Genomic DNA, 18,854 nt, shown 5'->3' with positions numbered 1-18,854 from the left:
GCAAATTATGCAGATAAATCATGACTGCCCCACAAACCTTAGAAATACTTCTGAAGAAAAAAATGGAAAATGGATTGAAATGTGTTTATTATATTGCTACACAATCACTTTCTCAGTCTGTTCATTTTCTCCTCCACCTCCTGCACAATATTATGCAGTTTAGCAGCCGTTTTTGTCAAGGCAGCAAAGCTATCTTTAAGGTTTCCAGTCCCTTCATTTCTGCCTATATTGTCAAGACCATCAAACCATTGTAGAATCCCTTCAAGATGCCCCTGGACAATCTTTTGCTCTTCCAGTTCTGCTTGTAGAGCTTGCTCAGCACACATTTCAGCTTTAAGTTCCCTTTTGAGCTGGCTGATCTCATTCTCCAGCTCTTGAAACTGTTTTGCAGTGTAGCAGAATTCCTCTTGGATTTTATCTTCTGGAAGACAAACATTCTTGGGGATGCTCAAAACTGTGCTTAAAAGAGGTTCTTCCATCTTAGTGAACAGATTATCAAAGCGTTCCTTCATGAAAGTAAAGAATTTTTCTGTGCTCCTCCGGATTACAGTAGGTGTAAGACTAGGACAGATGTTGTCTAGTCTATTCAATATAACTTTCTCCACTACCAGCACTATATGAGAAAGATGTTCTTGAAAAGCAAAATATATCCGCAACATGAATGTTTGAGGGGTAAAACCAAAAAACTGGGCTTCGTATGCCATTGGATTTACTGACATCTTGAGAAATACCTGAAAAGAACATTGTTTTTAAAAAATCAGTCTTTAATAAGTTAATTGGACTGGGTTCACACATTGTATTAAATTATCAGCCCTTTGAGGTGGTCCAGACAAGAAGAACCAACCATGAGGTCACTGTAAGGATACCGTAAGAAAATTTTGCAAGTCTGAAAATACATCTCTTTTCCCCTTGCCTTTATGTTCCAAGAAACTAAGGAGGGTCCCTTCTGAGATTTTTGCTACACTATTACTTCTGTGAGCTGAGGTGCCTCTCATCTCACTGTTGCCTAGTCTGCTGCTGCCTTGTTTTTTTTTAGGACATTCTCACAGATAATTATACCTGTACATAGAGGCGTCTACAAAGAATCTTAGGGCTGGAAAGGACTTCAGCGGCCTAGGTGGTGTAGCAACAAGTTTATTTTAAATAATTTTATTGAATATACAGTTTTAAAAAAACAACACAGTGGACATGATACAACTTCCCTGGTTTAAACAATACTATTAGTATTACCTTGTGAAAAGAAATTGAAGTTTCTTTACATTATAACAAAATATACATATAGAATCTGTGAACTCTCTAGTAAGCATTCTTTCAATCATATACATTGTGGTTAAATAACTTTCAGTTCTATTTTATAGAGAATACTGGTATAAAGATTTCTAAATTGTCAACTTATCAATCAACATTCGTCCCAGCATTCCTCCTTGACTCTAGCCATTTATACACTTCATTCCAAATTTTGTAATAGTCTGTTTAGGTTTTATTTTTAAGCTTTAATGTTAACTTATCCGTTTCAGTGCAGGATAGGATTTTATTTATTACTACTTCTTTGGCAGGGGTTTCTTTTCTTTTTAAAATTTTAAATATGCCAAACAGCAATGCCAAACTTGTTAAGCCTCAGAGCTCTTTCTAATTAAGGGCTCTAAACACTTATAACTGAATTTGGATATTTTTTTTCTCAACAATACAGCAGTTCTCAATAGTGAAAAATTAGCTTGTTAAATTTAATAGGACTTTTCAAAAAGATATATGCTTGGTTGGGTTTTAAAAACAGGAAGGAGAGAGAAGGGCGGTATAAAAATCCAATAAATGAAATGAAATGAATGTTATACAATTAACAGAAAATTGAATAGGTAGGTTTCTGAATACACTGATAAGGATGTTCTCTATCAATATATAATAACAATATACCAATTGTTTAACTACATCAAAACTCCAGCCCAAAATATGAACAGATTATTTTGTTTGGAAACCAAACGTGAATGGACCAGAATTCCATAATTTAGTTCAATTTTAGTTTTATGTTTGCTATAAACAAGCAAGAATTTTATCTTGTACAAACCTTCCAGTGCTGAAGAAGGACAATAATGTGACCAGCTCAATCCTGTAAAATGCCAGGATAGACAGCAATTTCCCTTTAAGTGATCCCTGACTGTTCTTCTGTATATCATCCTCTCATAGGAAACTTGTTGGTTGTTGTCATTTCATTCTTGATCAGACAAGTCGGTTCTTCCCGATTCCCCATCTTTACATTTTTGGACCCATCGATGTACAGTACTCACGTCAATACAGTCATCCCCATAAACTGCCTGCATTCGGTGATGAATTTCAATTGGAGGGACTCCTTTGGCAGTCAAAAACTCAATCACGGCACGTTGCTTAAAGCCTATTGCCGAGTACTCAGTGCAGGCTTCCATTTCACGAGCAATAGCAACCCAACCTTTTCTCTCTCATCAACTTCCCGCCAACTGAAGCGAAAAAAGAGATGCTAAAAAAACAGGTCAGAGGTTCTAGCACCGCCATCTGTTGGCGAGTTCACATTGCCGCCGTTACTTTCCTTTCAATCCCAGCAAGTGGGCAGCACAAGCTTATTGAACGCCTCAAAAACAAAGAGAATGCAGTGTTGGTTGGGCCTGAGCCGGAGAGGCCCGAATTAGGATCCTTCAGTTCAAGCTGCCTCATAGAACGGAAGCCAGACCTACATTTATCTATTATTTCTGAGGTGCGCGTACATTTACGCCACATACACCCACCTCCTGGTTGAGATATATAAATTTAACAAATAAAGGTAACACCACTCAAAACTGTCCTCCCAATGCCATTTCCCCTTTTAACGGGGGCGGGAAAGCACTTCTGGAATATTCTACCCGTGAAATAGTTTGCCTTCCTTTCTTGATTTCCGTTTAATACCAAAATGTTACCTCAGGTTTTACGGTCACTGGCCACGTACTTCGCCGTTTTCTTTCTGCTTTTTCTATCGCATTAACGTCTAGTCCTTTTTTTTTTGCTCCATTTTGCCCTATTTTATTATTATCGGCGTTTGCATTAAGCCTTATGCTTTAATCTAAAAGGCTACATTTTTTTAGGTCTGGAGCCCCAACTTACCTCAAAACTTCTCCGTCCCTGGGTAGAATTCAAGTTATGCTCAAAGATATTTCACCGAATTGAAATTCACTTTTCCCGCCTCTTTGGTCTCGCTTGTTGTTCCGAACAGCTTCCCTCTCACCCGCCCCTTTCCACAGCTAACCACAGAGATGGGGAAGACTAGAGCTACCGAAGACTAGACTTCCGGCAGTCGTCACGATTCATCGGCACACCAAATCAGCTTTGATTGGGTTCAACAAGTAGACGGAGGGAGGGAGGTGGACGGCGCAGATTGGCTGAGGGGAGGGGGAAAAAAAGAATGGAAATGGCAGATTGGCTATTCAGCCAATGGCTTTGGGGATATGATTGGCCGACATCGAAGACATACTGTGAGCTGAGGCAAGAGCTTTAGGCGGCAGCGCCAAGATGGCGTATCAGACTTTCCGGCAGGAGTACCTGCAGGTGCCTCCTGTCACACGGGCCTACACTACCGCCTGCGTCCTCACCACCGCTGCTGTGGTGAGTAGGGGAGAAGGGTGGGCGTCCCGTGGTCGCTCTGTGGTAGAATAAGCAGTCGTTCGAGGGGAATCCGCAGAGCCTCTCCTTGACATACTCTACCTTGGCTTTTGGGCAGATGTTTTATTTCTAGAGTTGGTGAACTCTTTTTTTCCCCTCTCTGATTCTAATAATTAATTAAATTTATATGCCGCCCATCTCAGTATCTGAAGTGACTCTGCGCGGCATAGAAACTTCGTGCAGCTTAAGTTTTATGGCATTGCATTGAATGTAAACAATCTTTCCAGTCCTGGTGATCCATCCGCTAAGAACCGATATTGGATCAGGCCATGAAGAGTTAGGATCCCTCAGACTGATTTACCATATGCTTGTAAAAATTAAAATCAGGCTGAAAAGAGAATTAAGCGAAAATTGTGTAAAATAGAATCTGGAACCCAGTCCATATATAATCAAAATATTTATTATTCCACTGAACAGTAAATGTAGTCTGAGAAACCATCTTCCAATCTACTTGCCTGCAGCATAACTAAAGTATCACATAGCTGTCCTATTATTTGCTGATATTACTGTAGACATTTTTCTAGTATAAACAAACTCAGCTGGTGCAAAACAAAATAGATGAAAATATTAGATCTTTGATATTGAAGGTGTATAGATTTTTAGAGCAGTGACTTTTGGGATAGTATGAACGTAAGTAAAGCAGTCTTAGCATGTTTTTCTCAGTGGCCCAGCAAATACTTGAAAAGCAAGACAGTAGCTTTCCTTTTTGCTGCAAGTGTAACATTAAGCTTCTGTGTACAAATACCTATTACAATTTTTATCCTATTTTTAAAAATTTATCTTAAAAAGTGGTCTTTGCTATACCTTAATGTACTCCTATTATTTTTTTGCTTAGAATTCTGAAAGAGAATAAATAGTCCAATAAGAGGATTCATCTTTATGGAGGGAAAGAGATGGCATTTTGATTTGTGTTTTTAAAAACTCCAGCAGGTTCTACCTGGTTAGTATTGGATGAAATCAGATGAGTGTTTATGCGTGAAGATAGTTTAGTTATGGACTAGATTACACTAGGTCATCACAGAATTCCAAATTCAATAATATAACCTGTCTAATGGTGGATTCATAAATTACAATGTTGTATAATTATGCCTTCCTTTGTATTTTCTTTTTTTTTAGCAATTAGAATTAATCACACCTTTTCAACTGTACTTCAATCCAGAATTGATATTTAAAAACTTTCAAGTAAGTGCTTCTTTGCATGTCATTTTTTCATAAAGGCAAGTAGCATAATTCAGTTTTCCCAAATCAGAATTGCTGGTATTTTTAACAAGTGGAATCAAGTAAATAATCTCCCTCCCACATTGTATGGTGTTTTGCTCAAGTTGTAAATGAAATTCTTGAGATTTATGGTGGAACCCACTAATTACTAATAGCTACAAGCTTTATTCCTAATAATGTTACAAGTTGATTCTGCTACAAAATATGATTGCTCTGTAATACAATGAGCTACAGCTGGTTTTGCTGTGATTCTTATTGGACTGCAAACTTTAATTAAGCTATTCATTCAGACAATATTGATAACATTAAGGATGTTTTAGCCATAACTAATTATACAGTTTGATAATTAGTGCTAATAAATGTAGCATCTTACAACAATATTCTGTATGAGACCTTATTTTTAAATATACATATCTAGGTCTTCCCGTACAGAATCTTTGCCTTAAGCAGAAGTAGTGCTACTTCTAGATACAAAGTACATTTATATCATTTGAGAGTTTTTTTGATTTAGCAATAGCAATAACAGTTATATACTGCTCCACAGTGCTTTACAGCATTCTCTGGGCAGTTTACAACACCAACATATTATCCCCAACAATCTGGTCCTCCTTTTACCAGCCTTGGAAGGATGAAAGGCTGAATAACCTTGAGCCAATGAGGACTGAACTGGTAGTAGGTAGAATTAACCTGCAACACTGCATTCTAACCACTATGCCACCCTCAAGCAAACAAGCATTTGCTTAAATGTAATTTATTAATTTCTCATTCCTCATATCTCTTGCAGGTATGGAGGTTGATTACAAACTACCTTTTCTTTGGGCCAGTTGGATTCAATTTTTTATTTAATATGATATTCTTGTATCTTTTGCTTATCTTCTGTGTGCAAGCTTACATGTGGTTGCATATATAAGACCCTTTAGAACTACCCCAATGAAAGTTGGTTGAATCTTCTAGTATCATTTTATTTATTTACATCAGGGGTGTCAAACTGCCGGCCCACGGGCCGGATGCATCATGCCAAAACTGCACCCATCCCATTGCCAGCAATGGGAAAAAACTGTGATACTTTGTGACATGTCACATGATGTCGCGAGTTTGATACCCGTGATTTACATGGACTAGGTCAGGGGTCAGCAACCTGAAACAGTGAAAGAGCCACTCGGAACCAGTTCCCTCACAAAAGGAAAAGCTGGGAGCCGCAAAAAATGTGTGCACATGCGTGTGCATGCGCACATGCACAGAACAGGGTTTGACTGAAGAGTGGAGCCAAGGTGAGATATGCACCTACCCTGCATATTTGAATTGATTGGTTGAACTTTTTTAGTCCCACTTTTTTTTTTTTTTTTTGGACTACACTTAGCAGAAGACTGGGAGCCGCAGGAGACGGCTGAAAGAGCCGCATGTGCCTCCGGAGCCGCGGGTTGCAGACCTGTGGACTAGGTGGTGTAGCAACAATTTTAGAAGCAAATAAGTAATTTAAGGGGGATGACACTAGCTGCAACTGATTCCTTCTTTGGAAAAATATTATAAGCCACATGTTTATCCTGTTTTGCTGAATTTTAAGGGTAATCGCCACTTGTTTTCATATGTCAGCAGTGCTAGCTCCTAATTTGTTTATGGGAAAATCAAGCTTTGCTTAGAGTCAAGATCTGTCAATATTAATTTGGCCATTCCTTGGTATTATCTCATGAGGTACAGATTATCTTTGGAAATGAGGATATGAGAGGAAAAACCTACTTTGTGGTAGTATCCAAACTTTCAGGATACTCCCCCCCCAAATGCAGATGCTTTATTACAGATGGAGGTTTTAGTTACTTAAGTATTTTCTCATTGTAGCTCTCCTGAAGCAGGTAATACGAACTGAAATTGGTGAGGATGCTTACCAAATAGTTTTTTACATTTATATTTTTATAAAATCACCTGGAGTATGGGACTTCAAATCCTGTCTTATCCATGAAAGCCAGCTGGCTGACCTTAGGCCAATCACATCCAGCCCAATCCACCTCACAGGGTTGTTGTGTGGAAAATAGGGAAGGAGTATTAGGTGTGTTCACTGCCTTGAGTTATTTGTAAAAAATAATAAACGTGGGATAGAAATAAAAATAACTTTGAAGCATTGGATGTTGAATCACAAATATTCCTTTAGTTGCTGGATTGCTACATGCTAGACATGTGTCATTGCTGACTATATAATTTTTAGCAAAACTTTAAGATGAACATGAGGACTTATTTTGAATACATATTATTGATGTTGATTTCTCCAGATCCATTTTCTTTGTAGAAGGATTATATTTACACATCTGAGCCAAATAATGTATTTGTTTATAAAATGTATATAGCTGCCCATTTTAAATATACAACTTTAGTGGCTAAAAATAATCCATGGAAAAACAACTCATATCACAAGTATAAAACAAAATTATAATAACCATAACCCAAAAGAAAACATGAACTTTGTGATTTGTTCTTGCTGCATCTGTGAGATCTGCACTGATAATCTCCAAGTGTAAAAGTCTGAATTAAAAAATATGATTTTTGGCAGCAAATCAATACAAAATTAGATCTGTAATGATAGGAGGCAGATCCTTCCCATTGGTTGTAACTTGGTTACAAAAACCTACCTTAGATTTTTGGATTGTATGGCCCCAAAGTCCCTGATGTATCCCAATTTTATGGCATAGAAGTTTTAATATCAGTATTGACCTTTTTTTCCAAAAAGATCTGATAAAATATTTGACTCTATGTAATTAACAATAGCCTTGAATTATTTCAGTTCTAAAAGCTAAAATAAGACTAAAGGTGTACCTGCTTAAAATCCTTTTCTTCTTCCACCTCTAAATCTGAAGCTAAAACACGGTACAGTTTCATTTTCTTGTAAAAATAAAACATTTGTCTACATCAAGTATTTTCCTGAACTGATAATCAGATATCGCTATTGTCGAATGCTTGAGGAAGGATCATTTCGTGGCCGGACAGCAGACTTTGTATTTATGTTCCTTTTTGGTGGACTCTTAATGACAGTATCCTTTTATTGTTGGACTTATATATATGATCTGGGACAACACAAAATAATTATAATTGTTCTCCATCTATTTTGGGGATAGCTCTTTAATAATGAATATGTTTTCTAGAAAGGCAGTTAAACATTTTTTTTTCAGAAATGTATAATTTGTGAAAGAATTCTAGGTTCTTATTTTGATGGAAAGTTCCAATGCCATTATGATATTCACTAGGCCTGATCAGGGGAAATTATTTATAAAAATAACCATATTTTAAAAAGAAAATATTTCCTTGATTTGATTTGGAACTGGCTGGCCCTTAACTTTCTAAAGAGTCTCAAATGTACCGCTTCACAAAGATTTTCAGAACTGGAAACTTTTATTAGGTGGTACTTTCAAACAAAATCCATTTCTTAAAAATATCTTAGAATTTGAGAACCCCTCTGAAGAACAGAGGTAATCTAAGATCATTTAATTTCAAAATACATACGGTATTTACTTGCATGAGAAAAATACTGGTAGTGAAAAACTTCAAATGTTCAAAACAAGGTCCAATTCTGACCTACTGCAATAACTTTTATTTCCTTTCCTCAGGTCAGTGTGCAGGTGTTTATTTTTATCTTCACAGTCATCTAGTGACGATAATTAGGCTAAGAATATAAATTCAGCCCCAGATCACTTTACATAATTTCTTGGTGAAATGGGAAGTGAAACCTAGGCTTACGCTGAGTCACACTAGGGCTGTATATTTATGTACATTAAGTGGCAACCACTCTCCAGGTGAAGGGACTTTGCCAGTTTACTCTCAGATACAGGTAGTCCTTGACTTACAACAGTTCATTTAGTAACTTTGAAGTTACAATGGCACTGGAAAAAGTGACTTGTGATCATTTTTCACACGACTGTTTCAGCATGTCTGTGGTCATATGATCAAAATTTGAATGCTTGGCAATTGACTCATATTTATGACAGTTGCAGTTATGTGATCATCTTTTCCAACCTTCTAACAAGCAAAGTCAATGAGGAAGCTAGATTCACTTAACAACTGCATTGATTCACTTAACAACTGGCAAGAAAGTTTGTTAAATGATGCCAAGCTTGGTTAATGATTGTCTCAGTTAGCAACATAAATTTTGAGTTCAATTGTCATAAGTCAAGGGCTAACTACTAAAAACTAAAACTCCTCTTTGCAGTATTTATGTGTTTGATTATGCGATGCAAGTGCAGAAATCCTATCATAGTGGCTATTTTCCCTTTTCCAACATATCTTTTTTCTGGAGAATTAGCAGCTTTGCAAAGATTTCACTCAGTTGAGGAATTGCATCAGTCTCAGTTTAAAAAGTTTCATTATGATTTGCAATCTGGCCTCAAAACTGTACCACAGGTTGAAGTAGATCTGCTTCAGGAAACCGGTCCTCCTAAGGATTTTCCACAGTGTGTAAATTAAGCAATAAACCTTTCTATTGTGGAGGTTCTTTTTTTTCTAAAATTTGGAATGTTACTTTAGGGTTTAAATCTGATTTACCTCTTGGTTCTTCCTCATTCCTAATGTGCTACTAGACACTGTGAATTGCCAAAATAAATATGTATGCAGGATTATTAGTTTCTGCTAATTATTTTAATTTTTTTCTTTGATAAAGAGTACAGTGACTTTTTCTTTAACTATTATTCCCGTCAGCTTTTTGGCTTGTTTGTCAATTTGGTTTTTTTAGGGCAGGCATTTACGATAATGCTAGTATATGTCTGGAGCCGCAGAAATCCTTTTGTTCGCATGAATTTCTTCGGGCTTCTCATCTTTCAGGCCCCATTTCTTCCATGGGTCCTCATGGGATTTTCACTTTTATTGGGAAACTCCATTATAGTAGATCTTCTAGGTAAGATGATTCTGTCAGTAAATGAACTATAATAAAATCCTTGCCTTGTTGACCTGCCTTATCCCTTAAAAGTAGTTATCTGCTTTTCTGATTGTGCATATTAAAACTGAGATTTGAAGGACATTTTTAATACAAAGTTACAATTAAGCAATACATTGCTAGTTCCTGAGGAATCCCAGCATAAGTACAGCAGCCATGATTACACGGTTAGAAGATGTGATGAGCCAGATCATTCTGGAGGAGGACTATCTAGGACTAGGTAGTTACTAAAAGTCATCCTTAACATGATGGCACATAATAAAAAAAAATCCTTGGTAGCAGCCTCTTAATCATTACGAGGGAATACAGATTTGATTACCTAGCTTAATAATGGGAATTATATATACTTCACAGAACATAAAATGCAGAATTCATAAAAGCACCACTGTGCTGCTTGTTGTCTTACAGTTTATGTATGAAAAAAGAGGCCAAGAAAAGCAATTCTACATATAAAAATCTTATAGGAACAGCCTGCAAAATGTAACTTGAGGTGCTTCTTCTAAAAATAAATGAACTGATGGTGTGAAAAACTATTAAATGTTTTAAATTTTAAAGCAGCAGGAGTAGGTTTTGCTTTGCACCTAAATATTCACACAAGTGGAAAAGGAAACTATCTTGTTTAGAATTCCTAGGAGACAATCTTTTCGAGCCTCAGGTAGTCTTTTATGAAACAGGCTTTTAAAATGCCTTCTTCAAACTGGAGTGATTAATGTTGGGTAATTGGATGCTTTTAGACTTTTATAATAAAATAATGTTGTGTTTCAATATTTCCCCCCTCATCTTTAGGCATTGCTGTGGGTCACATATATTTCTTCTTGGAAGACGTCTTTCCAAATCAGCCTGGGGGAGGAAGGCTTCTAAAAACTCCATCTATATTGTAAGTGCTTTCTATTATTTTTTATTTTATTTTTTATTTTAATTATTTACAGTATATATAGCTGCCCATCTTATAGCCAACTCTGGGCAGCTCCCAATCAAAAATGTTTTCTTTTGTGAAGAATATTGACTGAGAGGGAAGAGACAGAATAAACTGTACCCAGACTAATGCAAAACAGTTGTATGCAGCAAGAGAATTCCAAACCTAAAAAGATAGAAAATGGACAAAGATGGAATTTAATCCACACTGAATTCTGGATTACTGCCTTAATTTCCCAGGTTTCTCCACTGTTTTCCAAGCATGGCTTAATTCAGGGCTTTTCAACCAGTGGTACGGGTACCACCTGTGGTACATTGGCACCTGGCAGGTGGTACGCAAGCATCCTAGAAAAGTGGTAGCGGGGGAGGGGAATGAGCTGAACTGGTGGCAGTACCGCACAAGCCTGAGCAAGAGATGGCTGGAGCTGCAGGGCTGTCAGGGCTCAGCAGAAGCACCAGGATCAGAGCTTCAAGGCTGTCAGGGCTTGGCGGAAGTGCCAGGATCAGCACCAAGCTCCAGCTGGAGCTCTGCACTGATCCTGGCCCTTCTGAGCCCAGAAGAAGCGCCGATCAGCTGGAATGTTGCAGCATCTCCAGGGTCTTGTGATTTACATTCAGATGCTTGGCAACTGGTTCATATTTATGACAGTCACAGTGTCCCAGGGTCATGTGAAGTGACCAAAACCTGCTGCAACCACCCAGCAGATGGGGGGGGGAATAAAAACCAAACACCCCCCCCACCCTTGCTGCCAATCCTGAACAGAAATGCTCACAACAATGAAAACCTCGGACAAGAGGAAGAGCACCGCCGAAGAGGCAGGCAGGTGTCTTGCTTGGCTGTGGCTTGGGGGCCACTTTTTTCAGTGCCATTGTAACTCTGAACAGTCACTAGGCGAACTGTTGTAAGTCGGAGGGGTCATCCAAGTTTTTGACACCTTGCTAGGTGACTGTTGCCATATCCTAAAAGTGGTACAATGGGTGAAAAGGTTGAAAAGCCCTGGCTTAGTTGATCATACCTAAGAGGTGTATAATTAAATGGAATTGCCAGAGGAAGTCTACTTTGATATTAGGGCACATGTTTCACTTGATGAATACCAAATTCAAAACCATCATGTATAGATAGAACTGGGAATAATACCTAAAAATCTAGAGAAGCACTGTAAGTTAGCAAAATACTGATCTAAATGATCTAAAGTGTCAGATAATTGCTGTAGAGAATATTTGTCTATAAGTACTGTTTGTGGGATTTATAAAAGCATCTGACTGTTTACTTACAGGTAGTTGAAATAGGTGGATACCTTTTGGACTCAGACCTTTTCATATGTCATTTACCATGCTAGACTGAACCATATCATCTTAGAAAAGTCTAGTAGGTTTTAAATCTGATTAGAATTCAGTTTATATCCTACACAAAGGAATAAACAGTGATAACTGTTTAACTTGATAAATGTCAATAATAACAAGAGCTTAAAGAAATCCCCCTATCCTGTTTTATGCAGTTCAGAACTGTGGGAACTAATGTTTCTTCCTAAGCCAAATATACATACATAACTAATTCTCACCACCTGCTCTTCTTTCCAATTGCTCTTGAGGCAAAAGAGAAAAAAAACATGTTGGCAGAAATTATGGAGCTTTAAATGTTTCCCTTCTGTTAGGAATGTATGTACAATTTTCTATTTCTATTGACTTGAGCATTAAATATATATATATATTGTTTAACAGGAAACTAATATTTGATACTCCAGAAGAAGATCCCAATTACAACCCATTGCCTGAAGAAAGGCCAGGAGGTTTTGCATGGGGAGAAGGTCAGCGCCTAGGAGGCTGAGATCCAGCAAACATCTTTGACAAGAGACTAGGCAAGCAAACCACTCTGGAGAATGGTTCGGTTCTCTTGTGCATAAAGGAAGTTTTGAGAACTCTGAATATGCAAAACATTTTTTCAAAAATGAAAAAAATGATCAAAAGACATTTTGCAAGAAACTGACTTCAAACCCTCTTGGAGACTTTTACATTGATTTGTTTAGAAATGAATGATCCAAGCCAAGGAAAACTGGAAATGCACATTCTTGTGTTCTTCAGTTCATGTGTAAAAAGAAATATTTGTAAGGCCCTTTTAGTTTTATTTCATACAGGACTCGGTAACTACAGAAGATAAATAAATCTCTTTATTTTATTCTTCCTTTTTCATTAGATAATTAAACAGGTAAGCTTGCTTGACTTGCTGGCCATGCAATGGTGTCTGTGAAGCAAACTGCAACTAAAGAGCCTCTTTTTTCTCAGAAGATTTGGGCAGATTTTATATGCTAAATTATGTTGGAAGTCTTTTGTGTTTACCAAAACCAGTTTACTGTTATGTGTGCAGTGTTACCTCCAATGGTGGCTAGGGACCAAGGCTGCTGGTTGATAAGGTTTCATATGTAAATTGTAAAATTGGTTAGCTATAAGGTACAATCCATCTTCCTTACATACAGTGTTATATATTCTCTTAAAAGCAGATTTCTTATGTGGGGTTTGGGATTAGAGGCAATGTAGATACTATTAGATTCTATATAACTTTGACTTTTATATCTTCAATTCCATTGGCATCTTTACTATTTTTCTATTTCATGGAACATTATTTGTCTTCCTTTATTGCTACTTCAAAAGGGAACTTCTAAGAAACTAATAATACTGTTTCATACAAATGTCATGACAGACAGCAATGGAAGAATGAAAGTTCTAAGCTATAATTTGCTCAAAATATCTGTGTTACAAAAGACCAGTTCTCTTCAGGCCTTTATTTAGTCTTTTGTGTGGGAGAATTACCTTCCCAGTTTCACACTTAAATTGCTGCATAGTGGCCTTAGCATCCCACAAAATAAAAGACAGCTGGAATCCCAAAATCATAAAATTTTGTGACATCTTAAGATTATTGTACCCAAGGTCTTGGCCAGTTAAAAAATGTGAGAGTTCAGGAGTTGAGCTGCAGTCTTAGGATTTTGAAGAGTGCGACATACTTAAATTCTGATGTTTTTGGAATGTAAAAATCCTGACTGATGATCCATTTGGCCTTCAGGCAGTTTTTAATCATTCTATATGTTCTCTGATAAGCAGTCAGCCCTCCTCATAACTTAAAACTACACAGTTTCTGGTAACTGTCCCGATAACTGCATTGCTGTCACTAGCTTTTCCCCATTTCCAAACTTAAAAATGCTCATTTCAAACACAGCACCAAACAAGCATGCTCTTGTGTGCATGTGCATGCTGATTTTTAAAAATTTGGAACAGTAAAATTGGACGATGTAGATTGAAACTACTTTCATTCTTCCTCATAGACTGACCTCCCTTACATAAGGAGTGTAAAATGTGTGGTTCAGCACAAATTGTAACTGTTTTATCGGTAAATGGGGTAGTCAAATGTTTGGGCTTTTTTTTTTACATTTTAAAGCCTATTTCCTATCCATACGTTGTATTGTGCCAGAAAGACAGCTCTGTGGTAAAGTATTAAAAATTCAGGATTGCCTGGTGGTGCAGCTAAGGATAGCTCTGTTGTCTCATAAAAGCAATTCAGTTAATTCAGTTAAATGTTACTGTGTTAAATGACAAAAATAGAAGTCAATACTGTTTAAGCAGCTATAAATATGGCACTTTTTCACGTGAATCCAGAATATCTGGTAGCAGTGAAAAAAAAAGTTGTAAGCCTACTCCTACCGATACGTCCACACACTGCAAACATCAGACATAAAATTGAATATCGTGTATCTGACTCAGAATAATAGCTAGGAATAAAAGGTTGTGGGAAAAAAAAAAGCTCGGGCCCTGCCTCGTGGAAATTGGAATTCCCGATAATAAGAACGGCGGCAAAGTAAACAAGCAAAACACGAGGGCAGGAAGCGTTCTAACGTGTAACGCGAACGCTCTGTTTCACAAAGCCACGCTTCTCACGCCCGCGGCAAGCACAACTTGAAGACCCAGAAGACTGCCCTCGGGTGAGCAGTAGTGCGCATGCCTAAATTGGAGAAAGCGAAAGCGACTACAATCTCCAAGAGCCTCCCACTACGTTAGTGAGCGGGCATTGACAAGAGGCGGGCGCGAGGATTGCTGGGAAATGTAGCCCGCACTTTCTGAGGCAAACTGAGGGGCGGGGCCCGGCGAAGCATGTTACCTGACGCCGGCGAGGACGACGCTGCTGCCACTGGGAGCCGAGGATGCCTCAGAGGACCGAGGAACTGCCCCCGTTCAAGAAACCGAAGCTGGCGTCCACCACGCTGCCTCTCGCCTCTGGATCGCGCAGAGCGATGTTACTAACGACGCCGGGAACGAAACGCCATCCTTCTTCCTCCTCCTCTTCCTTCTTGTCGTCGTCGTCCTCTTCCTCCTCTTCGATAGGGATCGACAGCCAGCGCCGGAGCCTGCCGATTTTCCAAGCGCGGGGGACGCTGCTCGGACAGCTCCGCACCTTGGACTGCGCCGTCCTGATCGGTGAGGGAATCATGCCCTTCCCCCACCCTTTCTAAACAGACTTGCCGGGGGAGGAGCCAACGGCAACCTCGTCCCTATTCCGAACGGGAGGGGTGGTTGAGCGAGAGTGCTCCCCCTTGCTTCCTGCAGGAAAGGGGCGGAGTTTGGTGTGCGTGCGTGCGTGCGTTCGTTCCTCCGCCGCTGCTGCTGTGCGGAGGGCGGGGCTTCCCCATAGCTGCTGCTTCACTCTCAGCTTCCCGCGCTGGGGAATTGTTTTCCCTTGAACGGAAGAAAAGCAGAACGGAAGAAGGCTGCTTCTCTTCTCTCTACTCTCGGCCGCCGGCTAGATGCAACATTCCCCTTTTGCCAATGAAAGGCACCCGCGGGCGCTCCCTCTTTTTTAATGCTTTTTGTAGGGCGACTTCTGCTGGGGATCATCCTGTTACCCGCCCGTTTCTCTGCAGTGCTGGAGGGTCGGAGTTGATGACCAGCTTTCAGGGTGTTTTAGTGCTGTGCTTGGAAATACCATGTTCAAGTTTCCCAAAGAGGATAGGAATTGTGGAGCTGTAACCCACTACAGCTGCTGACATGTCTTTGGCAGAATAGAATAGAATAGAATAGAATAGAATAGAATAGAATAGAATAGTTTAATACTTTATTGTCACCTTAAATGTACACTTATCAGCATACATTAAAACAGGGATCTTCAAACTTGGCCCTTTTATGACTTGTGGACTTCAACTCCCAGAATTCCTCAGCCAGCGTGCCTGGCTGAGGAATTCTGGGAGTTGAAGTCCACAAGTCATAAAAGGGCCAAGTTTGAAGACCCCTGCATTAAAATTAAATTTCATTGCATTCAGCCCTCAAAGGGTAACCACCTCCAATATACACTACACAAATACGGCCAAAAATATGCATATAACCACATAAACACACATATATAACACAGAAAAACAACATGGTCTAGTTCGGATGTATACATATACATGGCAAGAAAAAAGAATCCTGCAAATTTACAAGCCGCATGGCACAAAGAGCAAAGCTGTTGCAGAATCTAGTAGTCCTGTTAGAAATATTCCGAAACCTCCTCCCAGAGGGGAGCAACAGAAACAGACCGTGTGAAGTGGGTGTGTAGGTCTCTAACAATGCTTCCAGCTTATGGTTTCCTCATATAGAGTTTGCTACTTTTTCTTAAAAACGTATACGGAGGTGCTGGTGATAGCCCCTGCTTTTTGGTTGGCTATGGCTTAACTAGCCTCTTTTCAATTATGCTCAAGCATTTGAAATGCAACCCAGTGTTTGAAGTTTGGGGGTGGATATTACACTTCATTTTCCTCATTTATTGAAGAGGATTTCCTCCAAAATCTAGCACATTAATGTGCTTAAAAGGGAAAAAATATTTTATCTGACATAAGGTAACTGACATGAGCTTACTCACTGGCTTAGCATAAATGTGATACTGCCCTGAATTGAGGTTTGAAAGCAAATGTTTGGGTAGCTGAAAGTAGCTAAGCCATGAATTTGCAGTGTAACATTAAAACAATCATCAAGTTTATGCAAACTTTAGAAGAAGCTAAAATGGGGTTGAGTATCTTGGAGCAGCACATTACTGGACCCCTGCAGTTGTGTTTTCTTAGCCAGGATTAGGGATTAGCATGTTGTGGGAACTCAGCCAATGTGGGGGGGGGTTTTCCAAATTGTCCTAAAACAGTGTTTTTCAACCTTGGCCACTTTAAGATGGGTGGACTTCAACTCCCAGAATTCCCCAGCCAGCGTTGCTGGCTGGGGAATTCTGGGAGTTGGAGTCCACCCATCTTAAAGTGGCCAAGGTTGAAAAGCATTGTCCTAAAATACAAACAAATCAAATAGTAGTATATCACAATGACCAATAATTTATAGACAGATAATCAGACAAATTTAAAATATGTTGGCTTTAAAAATATTGTGGAAAATAAATATTTGGCATGCATATGAATGGCTATGTTCTTTATAATTAACAGTACTAAGACATTTACATAGAATACAGGTAGGAAGTTGTATCTAGCTCCTTTTTTTGGTGCTGAAAGAACAGCTCCTGTAGGTAAACTGTAAAACTGCTTTCTCCAATTTGGAATGTTCCAGATATATTGTACTACAGTTATATACTGTAGTTGTTAGGACCTTTTTTGTTAGTAGGGGAAGGAAATGGGGGGGTGGGGTAATAATAATTAGTAATATATCTGTATCCTAGCTTTTTAATACATTTTATTTTGTTTTATTCCACCTTTATTAATTTACCAGTAACTTAAGGGGCGTCTAGGGACGCGGTGGCTCAGTGGGTTAGGACGCTGAGCTTGTCGATCAGATGGTCGGCAGTTTGGCGGGTTGAATCCCGAGTGCCGCGTAACAGAGTGAGTGCCTGTTACTCGTCCCAGCTTCTGCCAACCTAGCAGTTCGAAAGCACGTAAAAATGCAAGTAGAAAAATAGGGACCACTACGGTGGGAAGGTAACCGCTCCGTGCATTTTTGGCATCTAGTCATGCCAGCCACATGACCACGGAGACGTCCTCGGACAAGCGCTGGCTCTTCGGCTTTGAAACAGAGATGAGCACTGGCCCCTAGAGTCAGAATCGACTAGCACGCATGTGCGGGGGAACCTTTACCTTTACCTAACTCAAGGGGCAAGCATACCTAATACTCATGCCCCCTTTTCCCCCCAAAACAACCCTGTGAGATCGGTTGGGCTGGAAGAGACAGACTGGCCGAAAGTTACCCAGCTGGCTTTCATGCCTAAGGGAGGCCTAGAACTCACAGTCTCCTGGTTTCTAGCTCAACACCTTCACCACTAACTAAGCTAGCTCTAAGTGTTATGGTGTTATGGTATTATGGTGTACTTGAAAAGCAGCAGGTAAAATAAGGCTTCAGTTCCACAATATTTGGATAGAGGTAAGTTCCAGTGAACATGTTTATTAGTACCCACAACATGAATAACCTCCAAATGGGTGTCCTAAGGGTGTTTTTCAGGAGGCTGAAAAAACTGTACTTTTTGTTTTTCTTTGAAGACGTTTCACTTCTCATCCGAGAAGCTTCTTCAGCTCTGACTAGATGGTGGGGAATGGAAGGATTTATACTCCTTGCAGACAGCTGGTCATTTGCATTCTTTTAGAGAGTCACTGAGGCCATTTGGAGGTTTACCCGTGTCCTCAGGGTCACACTGAGTAGTGCAAATGTGTGTGGAGCCTTTTTGGCTGCAGGATGCTTTCTGCCCTGTGTCCCTTCACTGTTGAAGACAGGCGTAGGTTGTTGGGGATGAGTCTGTGTTGTGTCAGGACCCACCCCAATCCACGTCTTAGGAAAACAAAAACTCTTGGAGTCAGTTCTAGTCCAAAAGGAATTTTTACTAGGACATGCTTGGTTGTGGAAATACAAGACAGGACTTAGTATTGTTTTACAAATTGAAACTTTATAAAGGGTTCCTGGTTCAACCCCCCTTCCCTCAACCCCATTTGGTCAGCCCCCATCATTTTACTTCGTGTCATCCCTTTCGTGGGAAAAAAGGAACTTCAAATCTTTATGGTTATTGCCTTCTTCCTCTACAGAATTAAAAGAAGACACAGGCCAGATGCCTTCTTCTCTAACCCTCCCTTTTGTTCCCCCAGTTCAAAAGGTTCCCTTGGCCTTTGAAATAACCTAAGGCAGGCTGAATCCACATGAGCTCCTCCTTCCT

The 18,854-nt window shown here is 39.3% G+C and overlaps 3 protein-coding genes across 7 annotated transcripts in view; 2 read left to right on the top strand and 1 right to left on the bottom strand.

Moving 5' to 3' along the window:
• Positions 1-76: 76 nt before the first annotated feature.
• MIS12 (MIS12 kinetochore complex component) lies at positions 77-14,969 on the bottom strand. 4 transcript variants are annotated; one of them, XM_083372842.1, is made up of 3 exons: positions 2,063-2,909; positions 1,060-1,113; positions 77-731 (listed from the first exon to the last, which is right to left on the bottom strand). In XM_083372842.1, the coding sequence occupies exon 3, from the start codon at positions 717-719 to the stop codon at positions 105-107; it is 615 nt and encodes a 204-aa protein (XP_083228968.1). In that variant the 5' UTR covers positions 720-731; positions 1,060-1,113; positions 2,063-2,909; the 3' UTR covers positions 77-104. The 4 variants fall into 4 exon arrangements, with proteins under 4 accessions (XP_083228968.1, XP_083228966.1, XP_083228967.1 ...); XM_083372840.1 differs by lacking the exons at positions 1,060-1,113; positions 2,063-2,909 and adding an exon at positions 14,853-14,969; XM_083372841.1 differs by lacking the exons at positions 1,060-1,113; positions 2,063-2,909 and adding an exon at positions 3,106-3,321.
• Positions 3,381-12,881, top strand: DERL2 (derlin 2). The gene is made up of 7 exons (XM_083372825.1): positions 3,381-3,603; positions 4,777-4,842; positions 5,663-5,736; positions 7,805-7,898; positions 9,556-9,751; positions 10,577-10,667; positions 12,428-12,881. The coding sequence occupies exons 1-7, from the start codon at positions 3,511-3,513 to the stop codon at positions 12,531-12,533; spliced, it is 720 nt and encodes a 239-aa protein (XP_083228951.1). The 5' UTR covers positions 3,381-3,510; the 3' UTR covers positions 12,534-12,881.
• The window catches only part of DHX33 (DEAH-box helicase 33), a 21,879-nt gene continuing 17,883 nt past the window's right edge, over positions 14,859-18,854 (top strand). For both annotated transcript variants that reach the window (XM_083372701.1, XM_083372700.1), the window contains exon 1: positions 14,859-15,169. In XM_083372701.1, the coding sequence (XP_083228827.1) occupies positions 14,896-15,169 (274 nt within the window). In that variant the 5' untranslated portion in view covers positions 14,859-14,895. The remainder of the gene's footprint in view (positions 15,170-18,854) is intronic.

This window comes from Vipera ursinii (genome assembly GCF_947247035.1).
Source record: "Vipera ursinii genome assembly, chromosome: 1".
NCBI lineage: Eukaryota > Metazoa > Chordata > Lepidosauria > Squamata > Viperidae > Vipera > Vipera ursinii.
The sequence above is the reverse complement of the archived record's forward strand: the minus strand, read 5'-3'. Positions and strand labels throughout refer to the sequence as shown.

Bases quoted from the DNA above. Each gene is read 5' to 3' on its own strand.
- MIS12 (XM_083372840.1), bottom strand. From the start codon at position 719: ATGTCAGTAAATCCAATGGCATACGAAGCCCAGTTTTTTGGTTTTACC.
- DERL2 (XM_083372825.1), top strand. From the start codon at position 3,511: ATGGCGTATCAGACTTTCCGGCAGGAGTACCTGCAGGTGCCTCCTGTC. The intron at 3,604-4,776 runs GTGAGTAGGGGA...CTTTTTTTTTAG, and splicing joins TCCTCACCACCGCTGCTGTG to CAATTAGAATTAATCACACC. The intron at 4,843-5,662 runs GTAAGTGCTTCT...TATCTCTTGCAG, and splicing joins TGATATTTAAAAACTTTCAA to GTATGGAGGTTGATTACAAA.